General features: G+C 37.3%; 1 protein-coding gene across 1 annotated transcript in view; it reads left to right on the top strand.

The window, feature by feature from the left end:
• Positions 1-2,456: 2,456 nt before the first annotated feature.
• Positions 2,457-20,570, top strand: part of LOC129001749 (probable E3 ubiquitin-protein ligase HERC4) — a 167,156-nt gene continuing 149,042 nt past the window's right edge. Inside the window, exons 1-5 of the mRNA XM_054429189.1 lie at positions 2,457-2,684; positions 5,238-5,421; positions 16,205-16,315; positions 17,826-17,948; positions 18,856-18,966. Of these exons, the coding sequence (XP_054285164.1) occupies positions 5,238-5,421; positions 16,205-16,315; positions 17,826-17,948; positions 18,856-18,966 (529 nt within the window). The 5' untranslated portion in view covers positions 2,457-2,684. The remainder of the gene's footprint in view (positions 2,685-5,237; positions 5,422-16,204; positions 16,316-17,825; positions 17,949-18,855; positions 18,967-20,570) is intronic.

Here is a 20,570-nt window from a genome sequence, read left to right as displayed (position 1 = left end):
GATTTATTTAGTATCTTATATGCATTAGAAATCATGTACTACCACAAAGTCTTCTTTCTACATTGATTTACAATTTCATAATGCCCCCACCGCAGCAAACCTGCAGCCATAGCAAATTTCCATTTGTTTGGCTTTATTTTCAATTAAATCTAATTCAATAACGTTAGGTTTAACGAGTACCTAGGTTTGCTGCCTACAGGGAGGGTAACGAAGTGTGATTTTTAGAAAAATACTAGCTGACCCGGCGAACTTCGTATCGCCTAAGTTATAGGTTTCCCCTAAGACAGACCGATATGGAAAGAAAGTACCGTTACGTTTAATTTTCAAGATGATCTCGTTCGCATCGCTATATCACGTCCTGGTTGAAGTTCGTTCGCTACGCTCACTCACCTTTGGGTTGGAGCTCGTTCGCTACGCTCACTCACCTTTAGGTTGGAGCTCGTTCGCTGCGCTCACTTGCCTTCAGGTTAGCTCGTTCGCTACGCTAACTCGCCTCCAGGTTGAAGTTCGTTCGCTACGCTCACTCACCTTTTGGTTGCAAATTAGCTGTTGTCATAAATGTAAAAGAAATAATAGTGCTGCACCCTGTTGGTAATCCTTGTAACTTTAATGCTATTGAACATCATAGAACAGAACCAACTTGTTTAATTGAAACAGCTGTTAAGATTCATTAATTCCATTTCTCATAAGGTTAACATGGGAAACTCCAGAGCCACTGGGGCGGAGCCCTTTTAAGAATTTCGAAATGGGAAATAGTTTACGTCCGATTCGCATACCTACAGAATTTACACACCAAATTTCATAACGATCGGTGAAGTCGTTCCGGAGGAGTTTGCAGACAAACACTGTGACACGAGAATTTTATATATTAGATTAGAAAAATATTATTAGGTTTGCATGAAATAGATAAATTTGCCAAGTTTAAAGAAAATCTATTCACAAACGTGCAATATTACAACAGTTTCCTTATCCGACTAAATATTATAAGTAAGAAAGTTTGGATGTATGGATGTATGGATGGATGGATGGATGGATGGATGGATGGATGGATGGATGGATGGATGGATGTTTGTGACAAGTAAACGCGAAGAATACTAAGCCGACAAGGTTGAAATTGGTATGACGATAGCTGACATTCCCGATTAACATATAGACATATTCTTACCTCAAAAATCCTTTCAGGCTCCGCCCCAGTGGCTCTGGCCATGGAGTGTCTCATGTTAACCTTATGAGTATTCATATTTAAAGAAATTAAAGAATTTTGTCGGCCTTTTCAACTGCACAAGTTGGTTCTATGATATTAAATAGCATTAATTATAAGGTTTGCCAATAGGGTGCAGCACTATTATGTTTTTTGCATTTATGACCAAAGCTAATTTGAACCCACTAGCAACAAAAAGTTGTGGTACACAATGAGAACTTTACTTTTTTCCATGGTTTAGGTGCAGTGGTAGAACATTAGGGCTATGGTAGATGTGTGTTACACTATAGGATACCGTATAAATGAAAATACCAAATTGTCTTAAACCGTGTATTCTCCCATAACTGCAATAAACATTTATACTTATATGCAAACCCCGTACGAAGGACGGGTACTCTGCTAGTTATAAATAAAACATAGTCTCTTAGCTATTAACCTACAAAATCAGAGCTAAGTTATATTGCTTCGGTAGTTTAGGTGTGGTTGAAAGAACTGGGCTCTGGGAGGCAAAACGCGATGATAATTCCTCGGACGATTCGGTAACGGGGATATTCCCCGCGAGCCGGGTAGATGCAGGGAGACGTCCGATCAATTACCCACCCGAACCAGTTTTGTCCGGCTCGCGCACTGTCCGCCTCACGCACGTCCGGGGGAAACACGGCACCCCAACGAATACCAGTTTCCGTTGGGCCAACGTTGGCAAATCGTTAAAATTTCTGCCAACCATTTCCCAACCGTGCCGACCATTTCCCAACGTTGGGCCAACAATGTGTGCTACTTGGGATGTTTTGTGATTTTATGTAAACTACTGCTTCGTAGATGAATATGCAAGGGACAGTCAAGAGTCCAAGCTGGATGAATGCATCTCTGCAGCTGGCATCTGGTGGCATGCCTAGGATGGTCCTTATTGTTTTTTGTTCAGACAAAAACTGTATCCAAATTCTTTTTGGTGGAAGAACCCCACAAAATGATAGAATAAGAAATGTACTGCTCGAACGCTCGAACAGTCCGTGATAGACGAGCCTGGACAGAGCATCGCTGCCGTATGACCTCATCGCCTCATCCTACGTAGAATGAACAGTCCTCGAGCAAGCGACCTCTCTAATCCATACTCGGGATTGAATGAACAAAAAAATCATGCGGAATGAAACGGGATTTTTTACAATTTAAAAGCGGGATTAAACGGGATTTCTCGACCCAGTAAGCGGGATTATTATTTTGGTCGTGTGGAAACACTGACACAATCGACAATCACCACACCACACCACGGTTTTCACCGAATCACCAACCACCAAACCGATGTTTGGGTTGAGTTGAGAGAATATTTACTAACCTCAAAGTGAAAATTGTTTAGATCTAGATTCTAGATTGTTCTTTCAACTCAATCGCGATTTGATATCTCGTTTTTAAAATTGAGTGTGATGATAAGTAGCAAATTATTTTTTGTGTTTCAATATTATGAGTGATACACATACCTCATAGGGTGAGATAACTAATTAAGTTACATAGCTAGCTAATGCTAATAATCTAAACTAGGCTACTCTGTTTTTAATAATTGTTGCATCAGTGGTTGGGAAAGTTCATATTACTTGCAAGATAGGCCTACTTTAGTTTTAACAATAATCATCCAATTCATCAAAATCATTGATGACCAACTCATTGTACACTTGGACATTGATTTAAGGTGTTTTATTCTCCTAGAAGACCTAAACTTAGCTACTTCTAGCCAACTTGTAGGCCTGCATAACTGATTCATGATAACAAGTTCACTTACTCGATACTGGTCATCGAGTTTATGGATGGGCTTACATAAATGAAATTTTCCTCCAAATATTCCATGGACAGGACGGCACTCCCTGTCAGTTACAAACAGGCTGCGCTTACTAACAGCCTTCTATACATAGGGTTGTTGCGATATCAGCAATCTATCGATATTAGATATCGATAACGATTCCAGCCTCTAATATCAATATCACGATAATATCGGGTCCTAATATCGATAACTTCAATATCGTATATATCGGTATTACTTTGGAGGAATCTCCTTTTAATGAATTGCTTGAGCTTGTTTAGGATTTTTGATAACGCGTTCTGTCAGGAAATCTTTTTTGGCAAATAGGCCTATGTTACTTTCACTTTAGTACCTGTTGATTGTCATTACTTTTTATTTATAAGGACCAAAGAGAAATTGAAATTTGAAATTAATAATACAAATCTAAGCGATAAACAGCTTTAAACACAGTGCATTTCAAAATTAGCCTAATTTTTTGGAGTTACAATGAAAACAATAATTATCGTATTTACAACAATTTAAACAAGGTTAGCACTGGTGGACTTTAGTGTAGGCTATAATCAACGGCTCTTGAGCTCTGACAACTAACAAGTGACAGCTGACAGCGCAACCAACACTCCAGCAATAAAAATCAGTTGCTACTAACTTAGTTCCTTCTAGGCTACCACAAAAAATATAACCAGCTATTCCCATACTAGTGTGGATTTTATATTGTACATAACTTAACTCGATAAGAAGGTATGCACGGCCACCTGACAGACGTCCCATAAGATAACATGGCAGACAGGTGACATCAGCTCATTAATTCGCACTCTATTGATTTAAATTTAAATTTATGAACATAAATTTATTAAAATATTGAAAATAAAACCTACAGAATGGAAAACCGAAACAATATGAATTAAAAATCTAGATCCGTACATTTTAAGCGGAGTTAATATTGTCACAAGTTAGTCCAGTAACCAATCTTTCACAAAAACACAAATACCATTAGCTGCTTCCAAACAAAACAGCTGTTACAACACTACTTGCGACGTTGCCACTTCGAAGGCTGCGTCCTGGAGTTAAAGGCGGCCGTGAGGTACCTATGTCCATATCACTAAAACTTTATCTAAACTTTGAAAATTCAATATCGAGAACCGATATCGACAAAATTCTTCTGATATCACGCTATTATCGAAACCCCAATACCGATACAATATCGGAAATATCGAAACAAAAATATCGATATGCATTGATATCGATAATATCGCAATATCCCTATCTCTACATATTCAATTCTCATATTGAGGCACATCAAGATGAATGTTCTTGAGAATGTGCTTTATTCATAAAAGACAAAGGAAATATAATCTTATTTATTTGGGTAGGCCTAAGTTAAGTCCATATCGATCACAGATCAAACACCGGTAATGAATGGACGGACGCCTCGATTTTAGCTATTGGCGACGAATATTTAAAAATGTTGGCTCAGTGTTCCAGTCCTAAGTTAAATTATACAAAACTGATTTACAGTCTTTTCCACGGTTATCAAAACTCAAGTAAGTTTTACAGTAACAGTAAGTTAAGTATGGTACAAATTGAAACACACAGAATTGGCTATCCATTTCCCGGCCAGGATGGTCACAGTACCTAGGCTACTTTAATATCCAAACATCTCAATTGGTTCACAGTTCGAAGAAATAGGCTAATTTTCATACAAACACCTGTTTAAGTTGTTTTATTAGGTACGTTTTCTCTAAGAAGTTGATTGGTAGGTTAAGGTTTTTTATAAATAATAAGGAAATATTAGAAAATGTGACAAAAATTTCTTCATTTCTAACTGTTTGAATCTTGAATGGTAGGCCTACACTAGTTTTCTCAGAGTAGGCCGCGCGAATTGGTATGTAGGCATCACAGACTCAATTACAAACTGACAGAAATTTAGATAAGTCCTGTTTCGGATTTCATAGGCCATAAAACGTAAAATAACCAATAGTTTTACGCTTCTATGTAATTTGCAAACAAAACTCATTTTGGCCTATTTATATCTATAGATTATTTTACCTTCAGTTGAATGCCTTTATTCTGGTTTTATGGGATTAGGATCGTAGGCAAGAATTTGTTAATGGTAGAATGCTGGATTCAGCAAAGTTAGTTGTCCTGTGATGGGAATGCATAATATGTGACACATGCTTGAGCAAGTTATTGATTGCAAGTATCTCGTAAGAAAATTTAAACTCATAAAGTTGTAATTTTTTTCAGATGAACTGTACCAAAGAAGAAAGTGACTTAGAAGAAAACTCAGGCAGTTTAATACCTGTTCCTTTAGAAATGTTTTGCTGGGGAAACACTGCCAATGGAGAGTTAGGACTTGGTGGAATTGAAGATCATCAAGTTCTAGCTCCAAGGGAACTTACATTTACAGATGTTAATCAAGTAAAATATGGTAATTTCTTATTTTTGAAGATTAGTTTGCTATAAGAAAGTATTAATTAGGCATACCCGATAAAAAATCCTCAGATGACTAAGCAACATTCCTGGACTCAGCAATCTCCTTGTTAAAGCCTGTTTGCCGGAAGCGGCTAGTGCGTCTAACGCTCAGCGATGATCGCTCCGTGTCAATCGCTGCCCACTGCTTTAAATTTTTTCTGGTTAAAAAAGTATTTTGCCAAAAGCTTCTATCGCTACAGTCGCCAGCGTCTGTAACTGAGCCGCTAGCGTCTATCGCCGACCGCTGCTCCTGGAGCAGACGGAGACGCAGTCGCTAGCGTCTATTAGAAGAATTAACTTGTTGTTGTTGACTGTTCTTTATTTTTTTTAAGTTGTGTTTTTAACCCAGTTTGTAAGTTTAGTGACATGTGGCAATCAACGTGGGGATTTAATAGCGAAGAAGATGATAAATTTATTGAATCCATTTCAGCGTGGGACCCCATTTAACTCTAGAACTGTGGTGATTTTCTATTATTAATAATTTATAATATCCCTCTTTAGGTCTATTTGAAAACATTAACACACTTCTTCCCTGGATTCACACACCATTTCTAAAATCTTTACATCGTCCAATTTCTCAGCAAACAAATTGTAGTGTGACGTTTTTATCGCTAGGAAAATATACGCTATTCTGTAGTTATAGCGGGAAAGACGTCATCATCTCTCGCCAGCGTATCGCTGAAGTCGGCGTGCTGGGAAGTTTCCAGGGTTCTGCAAAAAATAAGTAAATAACTTATCACGGGTATAGATTTGTCTACACAACAAATATGTAGTGTAAATCAAGTGTGAACTCAGTACCGATAAAAACAGCGCTACTGTACCTTCATCATTGTTTACACCTGGGAATATCTAACTGAATTTAATTTTGAAATAATAAAAATTCCTATAACAAATAAAATTCTTAAATAAACTATATTTGCATTTTTATCAATTTCACAGTTTAAAATCGCTATCTTTATGCTGGCGTGCTCATCCGACCACGCGTTTGCACGACCTGCTCCAATGGGTTCATCTCTGCCCTCAGTGGTTTAACACCTGATATAATCTAGTCAATATATTTGATAAAGCCACGTCACCCCCGATATAAACTATAAACATAATCCTAAATAATGTAAACATAATCCTTATTTATCTGAAGGCTATAAATCTTTATCGCCAAACCAAGCAAGCTCTAGCATACGCTAACCCGGACTTGAACATGTCCCTACTTCAACCCTAGAATAGGCTTCAGACAGCCTACAACTAATTCCCTTACCAGGATAGGTTTACCACTAACACAATCCTCAGACGGGTGAAAAACTTCAGATTGACTGGAAACATACGGGATTCAAAATTTGTCTAACCGATTCACGATTAATTCGTAGCTCACTAGCATGACGTCTAGCTGACCGTCATGGGCTTCGAACTTAACTACCGCTTCCTTCATTTTGTGTTTTTGGCAAAGAGGAACAAGGAAGATAATGCAAGTGTTACAGAGACAGGATTGGCCACGACAATAGTTTTATATTTGGTTGAAATGGGCAATTATTTAAATAAGGGACATTACAAGTACTTGGCAAATTTTTCTACAACGATTTCATTAACTCAGACGTTGAATGAAAAACTCACTTTTTACTTCTGGAACTTAAAGGATTGACCAAAAGAGGATTCCATTGGTTAACAAACTTACGTTAGAAAAGGCCCAGTTTTAACTATGACACCTAGAAAAAATAAAACAAACCCTAAACAATTTTTAATTTTTTTGAATAATTGTCAAACTGAAAATGTACGTTATACAAAAAGAAGGGTTGGTAGAGTAGTAATAAAAAAAGTCTGGAATAGCTCATCAATACAACATGGGGATGGGTGGCATTGACTCCACTGATCAGCTGCTTTAGTATATGTTTTTCGATGAAAGACGCACCATGAAACACGCCAAGAAAGTTATATTCAATGTTTTTGCCCAAATGGTGATGGTCCACAACCTGCGCTAGGTCCTAGAAAACTTCCTGGGAGACAGAAAAAGCTTTGTAGAGCTTGTTCTGTTGTAAATCATCCAGAAGGAAAGAAGCGAAGGTCCCACACAATATGTATAAGAAGTGAAACTGGTGTTCATGCTGAGTTTTTAGTGAAACATGGTTGCCTCTAAAAGAAGATCCCTGCGTCTACATTTGTCCTACCCCTGCCAGAAAAATCATTGTTGCACTCAAATTGTCAATGACTGATTAGTAACAGTGACTAGTCAGACTAAAATGGACTTACTTATCGGGCAACTTCATTCACATTTTGAAATCTTTGCTACAGAATCATCATACTTCTAAAAAAAAGCCTGCCTTTTAGCGAATTTCCCATATAGGGAATAAGCTATTACCATAGACTAAGCAACACAAGTAGACTCCTCATCCCATTGTAAATTGTGAAGCTTGTTTTTCATGTCTAGTTCATGTACGTCCACACCGATCGCTGGGGTAGACCACATTTTGTTTCTATTATTTTAGGGTTATTTTCATGATTTGTGCTTTACTAGTCGGTTATATAACTAGTGGACTAGTTATTCTTTATGATTAAATCGTTTTATATGATTAAATGAGGGTTTAAATGACTGAAATAACAAGAAACAAATTGTAAACAAAACATAACCTCTACAGTTGGACGTACAGAACAAACAATAAAATTGGCTTCAGCTGTTCCATAAGGATGACAAATCTACTAAGGGAGTATGATTTATCTATGCTATTACCGTAGTACTCATGGTAAGACCTGGACCGATTTCTTTTTTTGTTTTGAGGTCCCTAGAAGCCAAAAACACCATCCGTTCAAATTCATATATATATATATTTATATACTTATATATATATACACATGTGTGTCCGTTAGCACGATAACTCGAGCAAAGATTATCCGATTTTGATGAAATTTGGTATAAACGTGTATAGTGTGGATAATCTGTATGAATTAAATTCACCACTATGAACGAGTATTTAATAATGATTTATTTACAAATGAATTAAGTTGTGTGTTGAATCATAACATAATCAAAACTGAACATTTTTTACAAAAACAAGCAACAGCTGTTACACAACAAATATGAAAACAAAGCATAGACCAAAGGCACACAGCTGTGGCTAAGTTGACGCCACATCAGCCCCCCGCAGAGACTGGAAGTCCAGGAAGCTTGAGCTTAACATTTCGTCCATACCGAGTTGTATAGCTTCTGAATGATGCCGGGTTTAGAGGGTTGAGGGATGTGTTTGGAGGTTGTATATTTTGAGGCTCTTTGATTGTTGGGAGATTACACTTTTCGGGTAACATATATGCAGGCTTCACCCTGTCTAAGCTCACTCGCACTTGTTTGCCATTCTGTGATATTACCACGGATTTTTCATCACGAGAAATTACAGGATATGGTCCGTTGTAGGGAGGCTGTAGAGCACGTTTCACATAGTCGTCTCTTAGGAAAATATCGGTGCACTTTCTAAGATCCTGAAATATAAAAGTTTTGGGTTTGACGTGGCGTGAAGCTTGGACAGGTTTGATTGAAGACATGTGTTGACGGAGTCGTACAACATAATCAGTAGGATCTTCATGCCTGGGTCCGTCAACAGGGAGATCAAACAATTCTCCTGGAAGTCTCAACTGTTGTCCGAAAACAATTTCTGCCGTTGATGCTTGAATATCCTCGCGGTACGCACTTCTTATACCTAGGAGGACAATCGGAAGAGCTTCCAGCCAGGATGAATCGTGATGACACATCAGTGAAGCTTTGAGCTGACGATGGAATCTCTCCACCAATCCATTTGCACAGGGATGGTAACTGCAAGTCCTGATTCTTTCAGAGCCGAAAGTTCTTCCAAGGGACTTGAAGAGGGATGATTCAAATTGGCGGCCTTGATCAGTAGTTATTCTTGAAGGAGCACCATAACGAGAAAACCAGCACGAGACTAGACCTTCAGCGACTTCTTCTGCAGTAATCCCCTTTAAAGGATGAACCTCAGGCCACCTAGTGTAACGATCTATGACTGTAAGACAGTATTTGTATGGTCCTGCTGGTGGTAAAGGTCCAATTATGTCAACATGGATGTGCTCAAAACGCGATGATGGCAAAGAAAATGTTCCTAGAGGAGTATGAACGTGTCGTGTTACCTTGCGACGTTGGCATCGCTCACAAGTACGAGCCCAGTTACAACAATCTTTTTGAATACCTACTTGGCCAGACAAATCGATCTGCTACAAGTTTTGCAGTAGCTTTAATGCCTGGGTGGCTGAGGTCATGTAGCGAATGAAATACCCTCTTCCGTAGTTCAATTGGAATATAAGGTCTTTGGGTCCCTGTGGAAGTGTCACAAAAGATGAATGAGTTTGTTCCAGGGATTTGGATCTTCTGTATTTTGAGAGACGAATTGTTGTTGTTTATGAGGTTGATGAGTTTGTCATCTGAGCTTTGTGCTTTGGCAATTGACTCAGGATCCAATGAACATGAAATAGCCTCTACACGTGATAACGCATCGGCAACAATGTTTTCTGAACCTCCGATGTGTTTTATGTCAGTAGAAAACTCGGATATGAATGAAAGCTGGCGTAGTTGAACAGGTGGAAGTTTCTCACGACGTTGATGAAAAGCAAAGATGAGTGGCTTATGATCCGTAAAAATGGTAAATGCCGTGGTTTCCAAAAAATGACGAAAATGCTGTACTGCTTCGTACACAGCAAGAAGTTCACGGTAGTACGCCGGCCAAGAGCTTTGCTTTGGTGAAAGTTTCTTAGAGAAGAATCCAAGAGGCTGCCAGGAATTTTCAACAAATTGTTGAAGGCAAGCTCCTACGCTAACGTCAGAGGCGTCTGTAAACAGTCCAAGAGGGGCGTCGTGTTTCGGATGAAATAGGAGTGTCACCGACGACAAACCAGACTTGCAAGCTTGAAACGCTTCCTCAGTTTCCGGGGTCCAAGGCACAGGAAGTGATCCTTTGCTATTTGCACCACCAAGCAGAGAGTGTAAAGGTGCTTGGAGTTCTGCGGCTTTAGGTAAGAATCTACGATAGAAATTGATCATACCTAGGAACCGTCGAAGACCACGCATTGTCTTAGGTAGTTGGTACTCCTGAAGAGCAGATATTCGGTCTTGTGGAGGGTAGACACCTGATGCTGAAACTTTGTACCCTAAAAACGTCACTTCAGGCATTGCAAAAACACACTTGGACGAGTTTACAATAACGCCATAGGAATGGAGTCTTTTGAACAAAGTCCTAAGATGTTGCTCATGTTCTTCAATTGATCGGGAAAACACTAAAATATCATCAATGTAGCTGAACGTAAAATCTAGGTTTTGTGTTACTTCATCTATGAAACGCTGGAATGTTTGGCCAGCATTACGTAACCCAAAAGTCATGAATGGAAACTCGAAAAGGCCGAATGGAGTTGTGATAGCGGTTTTGCATATGTCATCTGGGTGTACAGGGATTTGTTGGTATGCTTTTACTAGATCTATGACAGAAAATACGTTACAGCCTGAAAGATTATTTGAAAAATCATGAATGTGTCGAACAGGATACCTGTCAGGAGTGGTGCGTGCATTCAATGCACGGTAGTCTCCACACGGTCTCCATCCATTTTCTCCTTTCGGCGCCAGATGCAGGGGTGAAGCCCACGGACTGTCTGATGGACGTGCTGTACCACATTTTACCATCTCGGCAAATTCACTCTTTGCAATGCTGAGCTTTTCAGGGGCCAGTCGCCGTGGTCGGCAGAATACAGGGGGTCCTGGAGTCGTGTGTATGTGATGTACTGTCTGGTGCTTCACTTCTCGAGGCAATCCTGGAGGGCAAGTAATTTCAGGGAATTCATGTAAGATTTTAGAGAGGGGAGAAGTAGTGACTACGGATTTTACGCTACTTTGAGTCGTAACGGAAAGTTGTCCTCCTGTAATAAGTCCAGTTTTGGCATCGTGAAGTCGCAACAAACGACAGTCTGGAAGCAAATGGTAGTAACTGAGGAAGTCCGAGCCAATGATTGGAACACTGACATCTGCAACTGTGAACTGCCATGCAAAACTACGGCGAAGGCCTAGGTCCAATGTCATAGAACAGGTTCCGTAAGTCTTGATTGTACTACCGTTGGCGGCACTAAGTTCAAAGTCTGTAGATGTGCGACGGTCTCGTAGAAGACCTTTTGGATAACATGATACGTCAGAGCCGGTGTCGATCAAGAACCAGAGTCCTGACTTTTGATCCGAAAAAAAAAAATCTGCGGCTGGGTGCTTGACAGTCAGCCGCCGCTGTTACTGGCCGTCTTTGGAGTTTCCCACGTTAGAGCAAGGAGAAGTACATTTTGAAGCTTGTTCACCAAATTTGGCATGATACCAGCAAATCTGGCTTGTAGATTTGTTCTGATCTTGATTCGGGTTCTTTGATGTTTTCTTGTCATGATTGGTCGAACGATCGCGCCGGAGGGATACTTCGAGTGCGTCAATCCTTTGTGTCAGTCTCGTAATAACAGCAGCGAGGTCGTCATTAGACCTTGTGTGTTCACGAGATGTAGTAGCATTTACCGATACTTGTGGTGTTCTTGTAGAAACTTCAATGATTTTATCGGCTATATCTGCAAGTTTATCGAGTGGAAGTTCATTTTGAGCAGTGAGAATCGCTTGAATGTTAACAGGGAGACAACGTAGCCAGAGTGCTCGAAGGATGCTGTCCTGTAGTTGGGCTGGACCGAGCAGAGAACGTAGGTGGCGTAAGAACTGCGATGGCTTGCGATCTCGGATATCTTTGTCGCTTATCAACTGGCGAACTCATTCTTCTTCACTATTAGAGAGCCTTTCAATTAGCTTCGAACGAAGTACCGCGTAACGATTTGTTGCAGGCGGATTAGTGATTATGTCCTCTACTTCCACTGCGTAACGTGTTTCAAGCTGAGAAACGACGTAGTGGAACCGAGTGTCATCGCTTGTGATGCCTGAGATGGTGAACTGGGAATCTACCTGAGCAAACCATAGACTAGGTCGATCGGCCCAGAATGGTGGAAGCTTTACTGCAACTCCATTTACTGATACATTACCAGGGTCGTTGCGTTGCTGAACGTTGGTGGAAAGTTCATTTTGTTGCTCCCGTAGATTTGCCAATTGAGCTTCGATTTCTTCTAGCGACATTGGTAATATTGATGTAGGAATGTCGTGCTTCTTGTTGTCGTTATTCGGGGTCACCAATATATAGTGTGGATAATCTGTATGAATTAAATTCACCACTATATGAACGAGTATTTAATAATGATTTATTTACAAATGAATTAAGTTGTGTGTTGAATCATAACATAATCAAAACTGAACATTTTTTACAAAAACAAGCAACAGCTGTTACACAACAAATATGAAAACAAAGCATAGACCAAAGGCAACACAGCTGTGGCTAAGTTGACGCCACACGTGTAAACCTACATTTATTCGAACGAGTTCGCGAACCAGCATGATTGGACTATGGGAACGAGGGGTTTACGGGGGGGTTTTATGATGTAAAAATAGGTTTTTCCCATTTTTGACCCAAAAAAACATAAAATTTAGCAATTTCTTTCCAAACTATTTCGTAGAGCTTAAAAAACAAAAAGTTTTTTATATTGAAGCGTTATTATGCGCCTAATGGTTACGGAGAAAATTAAAAAAATGTATATTTAAAATTACAGTGTTATTCTTATGGAGATCAAGTAAACTGTTGTAGTTTGCTTGTTTGTGGACATATTTTGATCAAATTTGGAAAATGCTTTTATTTCTTACTAACTATTAAAATTTTACAAAAAAAAAAACAGTTTTACCCTCCCTGATGCAGCAAACCTAAGTACCTAGGCCTACTTGTTAAACTAATTCTATTTAAATAGGAAATAAATGTTATATTTTTAATTAGACATTATTATTAGACAAGTTAGACATTAGTATTAGACAAAATTATTGAGAAAAATGGAAGACATTGGTATTCACGGCAACTCACTTGCATGGTTCCAAAGCTACCTTTGTAACAGATCACAACTTGTTTCCATTAATGACATTACTAGTAATGTATTGCCAGTAGACTATGGTGTGGTCCAAGGCAGCAACCTTGGTCCAGTTTTATTCTTAATTTATATAAATAATATTTCCAGACTAAACATTTTTGGTCAAATCTTTTTATTTGCCGATGACAGCCTAATTTTCCTGCAAGGAAAAACCTGGCCCGAGGTGTATGACAAAGCCACACACGATCTCATGATAATTAAGAAGTGGTTAAATCAAAATGTTCTTTCATTAAATGTTTCTAAAGACAAAATTCATGCCTATTTCTATTAGCAAGAGTACAGACTTCAATTTAGCCAATTTAACAATCCACGAATGTGACAATTATCAAAGTAATTCTTGCAGATGTGAAAGTATAGAAAAGGTCAACTCTTATAAATACCTAGGTGTATTGTTTGATGAACGATTAAAATGGATAGATCATGTTAATTATGTTAGAAATAAAATTAGGAAATTAATTTTTGCTTTCAAACACATGAGAGAAGTTTTGACGGTTAAGGAATTAAAAATGGCTTACTTTGCTTTTGTTCAATCATTACTTTCGTTTGGTATTATAGCTTGGGGTGGCTGTTATAGGAGTACCTTGGAGCCATTAAATATTGCTCAAAAATCAATTTTAAAAATAGGATTTGGGAAATGCAAACGTTACCCGACTGACGCTTTATTCAAAGAAATAGGAGTCCTCTCTATTCGCCAGTTGTATGTAAAATCAATATTAATAAACATCTATAAAAATTACAATAACATTTTTCAAAATATTTCACATTTATATAATACAAGATATTCTTCTAGAGTTGGAATCACCACAATTCAAGTGAATTATACTTTTTCTACGACTAATTCATACTATGTTTCACACTTAGTCTATCGTAACATATGTAACATTTTTAAGGATTTCAAATTTTTTGAATGTGACTCTTTAAAGGTATTTAAATTCCGCGTCAATGATTTCCTATTCAGTTTAAATATTGACGAGGCCGATTCTATTATCACGGCGGACTACCGGCGCACCTGATCCGACCTTTGCACTGACTGACCTTGGCACTTTGTTAGGACTGTCCGCAGTCGAATTATTACTCTCTACACCACTCATACTCAACAATCCACTCATCACTCTCCACTCTCCACTCTCCTCACTACCACCATTACACACGGAACTCACACAAACACACACACACACACAGTCTGTCTCTCTCTCTCTCTCTCTCCTGGCCACCACAAAATCTAATGCGCAGACTCACCAGCGCTGTGTTCATGAAAATACGTTTACATACATCATTAATAATAACAACCCTTTTATTTTTAATTGCCATTCCACAAATTCAATAATTTACTTTTTTCTATTTGACAGCAACTTAGCAGACGCACAGGTAGCACTGCCTATGTCTGCTAGTTCCATTTGTTTATTGTTGAATATTTTGGCTCATTAAAACTTGTATGTATTTTACTATTTTTAGTGTCATTAGTCTCTGTTAAGTATATTTGATTTTATAATCACTGTTTGTAGCCAATGTTTTTTTGGAATAAACTATATATTCATTCAAATATTCATTCATTCATTTTTAGTGTAAATCCAATCAGGCAAATGGAAATTCGCTTAGTCTGCAGGTTTGCTGCGGCGGGGGTATTGTTATTTGTAATAGTCATACTACAGATGATATAAATGTTTTTTTACTATCAGCTGTCTGTTTTTTGTTAGTCCAATTTTTGTTTCATGTCTTGTAAAATATTAATCAGAAATACAGTTGCTTGTTATACCGTTTACATTAGTTTTTCATCGCAGTTATACTGTAACGAGTTATTTTCCTACACTGCACTGCACTTTTAATATTTTTTTTCACAGTGCAGAAAATTTCGTCGCAATACATTAGATTTTCCCTAAACACTTCCACTTTGAGAATAATTCTAGAGTGTTATTTCAAGAATCAAGAATCAAGAAGTTTATTGGCCATTAAATACAATGTACAGGAATACATTAGCGTACAATAGGCTTCGTCAAATAGTTTTAGTACAAAAAATCTTAAGTTTCTAGTCTAAGTCTGAAATGTACATTTAAGGTATTCTTCAATGCTATAAAATGCTTTTTGTTTTAGCCAGTTTGAGATAGTTTCTTTGAATTTTACAAGAGGTAGATTTCTTACAACTAATGGTAACTTGTTAAATAACAAAAATTGCTGGTAACTGTGACTTCTAAATGATTTGTGAAGGCGAATGTAAGGTGTTACAAGATTATGTTTGTTTCTCGTGCTGTGTTCATGTTGATTACATTGTTCACTAAAATTAACTATATTTTCCTTAACATAAACCAGATTACAAAAAATATACATACATGGTAACGTCATTATTTTAAGACAAATAAAACTATCTGTACAATGTTCTTGATTGTTTTCTAAGCATACTATGCAACGAATGACTTTCTTTTGCCATATGAATACTCTTTTTGCATCAGCGCTATTTCCCCATAAGCAATGGGGAACCATATTTCATGTTATGGAGGGAAAGCATAGTGAATTCATGATTTTTATTTTACGAGATCAAAAAAATATTGCTAGGCTATTTTATTATTGAATATAGTAATAAAATATATATATTTTTAAATATAGGCTACTGTTGTAGCAATCATTTTTCCTGTAGATTAAGGTTATATAGTTAACTGTATTTACATTATTAGATAAACTTACACTATATTTTGTTGGTCTACATAATTTCTTGTATTTTCATTTAGTTGCCTGTGGAAAGTATCACACTGTTCTGGTCACCAACTCTGGATCTGTGTTTTCTTGCGGCAGTAATGACTTTGGTCAACTCGGGCACGATAAGCAGCAAAAACGTTTAGGTGAGTGTTGATGAATGAATTTAAACTGTATGAAATGAACTCCAATTATTCAAACTCCAACTATATGAATCGTCAATAATCTGAATCACTTATAGAGAGAATTTTAAAAACCTAGAACAACAGTTATAAGAGCCATTATTAAAAAAAAACCAAAAGCCATGATCACACTGAAATCCTGATCATCTCCTGCATTTGTGTAGATATCAACTTCTCCAGCGGTCGTGTGGACATAACCATTGTCTCTTACTGTCATACAAAATCATCGTGGTAATCTACAATCGAGAGGAAAGTGTGAATTTTTCTATCGCAAAATCGTTGTGATTGTGATAGTAAAAGCTCGGCTCCATTGTCCATAAAATAGGGCTACCCCTAATTTGGGTAAACAAACCAACTGATGTTTTGATTATATGTAATACAGTCCCAATTAATTGGATAATTGGTGTTAGACTTGTAGCCTACTAAATTTTAAAATTATACTGATGAGTTTATGGGGCTAATATTTTTATCCAGAAAAGGAAGCAAATTATATTTTAATCTTGTTCTATTGTTCACCTAAAAGCGTTAAGGCTTTCTGTTAATTATTGTTTTTAGCAAATTTTTCTATAGGGAAGTAGCTATTATTATGTTCCGTAGATCTGCTATATGTAGATAAACTTTTAGTATAGTAATTCCCCTAAAGTATTAACTGTCTACTTTGTTTTCCAAACATTATTTCTAAAAACAATAGATTTTTATAAACAAATACGAAAAAAGAGTTTTTAAGTTAACAAATTTTGCCCTTAAAAAAGAAAACGTTTTATTCGCACAGTATCAACAATGATTTATTAAATTAAAAACAAATAACTATAAAAATTCTACTTTGACAGTTCTCATTTCGTATCACAGCTTTTTGTTGCTGCTTGGTTCAAATTAGCTGTTGTCATAAATTTGATTAATAGTGCTGCTCACCCTGTTGGTAAACCTTGTAATTTTTTAATGCTATTGAACATCACAGAACCAAATTATTAAGTTGAAACAACTGTTAAGCTTCTTTAATTCCATTTAAATATGATTACTCATAAGGTTAACATGGGAAACTCCAGAGCCACTGGGGTAGAGCCATTTGGATAGATCTGCACCAAACTTCACGCGAACCACCTAAAAAAATCGGGACAAAATCGGTCTTGTATATTGATACAGACAGCTTTGTGTTAGTAAAAAAATCGGCAAAAAACCGGTCTTGTACATGGATACAGACAGCTTTTTTTAGTAAAAAATCGGGAAAAATCGGATCCATCAAAACCGGATCTAGCCCAAGATCCGGAATTTTTTGGATCCGATCGGGTGCCGGTTCTAGCTCGGATCTGGTAGTCCGATATCCGGATCCGACCATCTCTAGATAAAACTAATACAGTATACTGTTAACAGTATTTAAGTTTTGTTTCTTCAATGGCATTATTCACCAGGATTACTGTTCCGCTCAATTGGTCTTGTAATTGTTTTGACAGTGATCTGTCTCGCTATGTTACAGAGAAAGTAGATGGACTTGATGCTTACAAGGTACATACTGTAGCTTGTGGAGAGTTTCACACCTTAGCAGTCAATGAGTGGGGCCAAGTGTTCAGCTGGGGCTGTTCCAAATATGGCCAGCTGGGTGAGTCATCTGTAAACTCATCATAAATGATTAAGTGCATTTAACTCTGGATCAAACTTCAGATGGTTGAGACATGGTGCTTTGTAAACGAACAAGTTACAACCTGTTTGTCTAGCGTTGTTTAGTACATACTGATGTTATTGCGGTATTGCCTTAATGTTTATTGGAGGCCTAGTTTATTAATTTTTCACACTTGACATGTAAAATAAATCAAGGTTATGTACCAGTCCATGCAATTCTTCTGCAATTCTACAAGTATGCCGACTATGTACATTTCATGTTTATTAACCCATCATCAAGTCTTCAAAAACATGAAGCATTCTCTTCACAGATTCATAAATTTGGAAACACCGTACCAACACATACATTTAAAAATTATCTAAAGTTATATAAACTTAAAAATTGTAGGCAATAGAATTGTCCTCCAATAGAGTTGGAGTCTATCACCAGCCGGCTCCATAACCCAAAGATTTTAAAAGCTCAAATAAATGTTTAACTATATGTGTTGTATGTTATAAACTGACGAATCTGCAAAGAAACCTGATCTTGGGGTTAGTAAACCTGAAATATATACATAGTTTATTATGTATTTGTAGAAAAATTGCATGGACTGACGTAGGCCTACGTAACCTTTATTTTATAATTCATAATTCTGGAGGCTACAAAATGAATAAAACACAATATGTAGTTTTGACATGTATCAAATCCATTCATTTTTGTATTTCACTTTTCTTTAGTTGAGACAAGGGTCCGTCCTGAAATGTTGGAACAAGAGTGAGGCAATTTTAAAACAGCCATACATGTAATAGCCTATATTGTGAGTTGTATTTTTTACAAATATACAAAATTATTAATAAAAAGTATCTAACCATATCCTGACGGCTGAGTATAAATATCTACATTTCAGGTCATGGTGACCTAGACGAGTTCAGAAGACCAAAGATCATCCGATCGCTAGCCACAAGTTTTGTTGTTCAAGTTTCATGTGGCTACAGACATTGTATGGCCCTCACCAACAGTAAGTATGTTGCCTGTTGCCTCTGATTTGATTTATTTAAGATATAAAAAGATTAAATTAAAATACACACATCCATTCAGGTGTTAACTGCTAAATAATGTTTCGTTTGTGTTGTGAGAACAGTTTATTTCATAACACCTGTTAATTTCTATTAATTATTATCATATGTTTATTTGTTATTCTATGTTTGTAAAAAAGGTAAATAAAGTGAGTTGAGTTTGAGTTATGACATAAAACAGTGCATTCACTTAATTCTTAGTAAAATAGTACATGGTGGCAGCGGTTTAGAGCTATGCCTCAGAAGAGAAATCCAAGAAGGAAACAATCTGACTATGAAGATAATGAAAATGAAAGAAGCAGAGAAAATGAATACAACAATTCAACTAAGAAGTCAATCATTGTATCAAACACTCATTCAGTTATTCAACCTCCAGCTAGTTTCTCCTTTGTACCAGCAGATTGGCCAAGATGGAAAACACGATTTCAAAGATATCGGTCAGCATCTGGGCTATCTGAAGAGTCTGAGAACAAACAAATCAACACTCTTATATACACATTAGGTGAGAAAGCTGATGAGATTTTTGCATCTTTTAATTTAGCAACGGAATCAACGCTAACATTTGAAGAAGTCTTAGATTTATTTGACAAACATTTTATTCCACGGAGGAACTTAATTTTTGAAAGAGCAAAGTTTTTGAAGAGACAACAAAAAATTAATGAAACAGTTGAAGAGTTTATAGTTAGTCTCCTTTCCTTGGCTAGAACCTGTGACTGGGGTTCACTTAATGATGAAATGGTGTTGATGGTGCTAATACTGGGTTTAAATGATGAGGAACTTAGTGATCGCTTGTTGCTAGATCCCGAGATGAATTTAGAGATGAAGGCGAAGGCCATTACAGTAATAAGACATGCAGATAACGTAAAGAAAGAGAAGGCAGATTTATGTGATGAGAAAAGAGTTCAAATTGAAGCAACTACGTCATCGAGTTCAAACCAAAATCAAGGATATAGGTTTCGTCAAAAGAAACAAGAATACCCAGCGCAATGTATCTGGTGTGGTTATAAACCGTCCCATCCAAGAAGCACGTGTCCAGCAAAAAGCGCAACATGTAACTTATGCAAAAAGATTGGTCACTTTTCGAAGGTATGCAGATCTAAAGCACAGGAAGTAACTGACGAAAATGAAGTAAGTGAACTTGGACCTTCAAATAATAAAGTATTCATAGGTACACTTGGGGATGGGTCAAAATGTAAGCCCTGGAAACTAGAATTAGTATTTGAGGGAAAACCACAAACATTTAAAATTGATTCAGGGGCAGATGTAGCAGTAATTCCCCCTGGCATAGTTGATCCAAGTAGGATCCAGCCGACTCTAGTTGAGTTGTTTGGGGCTGGTAGAACAAAATTAGAAACTGTAGGTTGTGTTAAAGCTAATATCCAATACAGAGATGTTAAAATAAATCACATGGTATACGTAGTGAAGGGACTCATAACACCCTTGCTTGGTCGTCCAGCAATACAGGACTTGAAAATTTTAACTTTTGTTAATTCAGTTGCAGAGGTAGACAGTGACTTTTTTACCGAATACCATGAAATGTTTAGTG

The sequence above is a fragment of the Macrosteles quadrilineatus genome, unplaced genomic scaffold (assembly GCF_028750875.1).
Source record: "Macrosteles quadrilineatus isolate MER2022 unplaced genomic scaffold, UCM_ALF_1.0 Scaffold_1__1_contigs__length_201487025, whole genome shotgun sequence".
NCBI lineage: Eukaryota > Metazoa > Arthropoda > Insecta > Hemiptera > Cicadellidae > Macrosteles > Macrosteles quadrilineatus.
The sequence above is the reverse complement of the archived record's forward strand: the minus strand, read 5'-3'. Positions and strand labels throughout refer to the sequence as shown.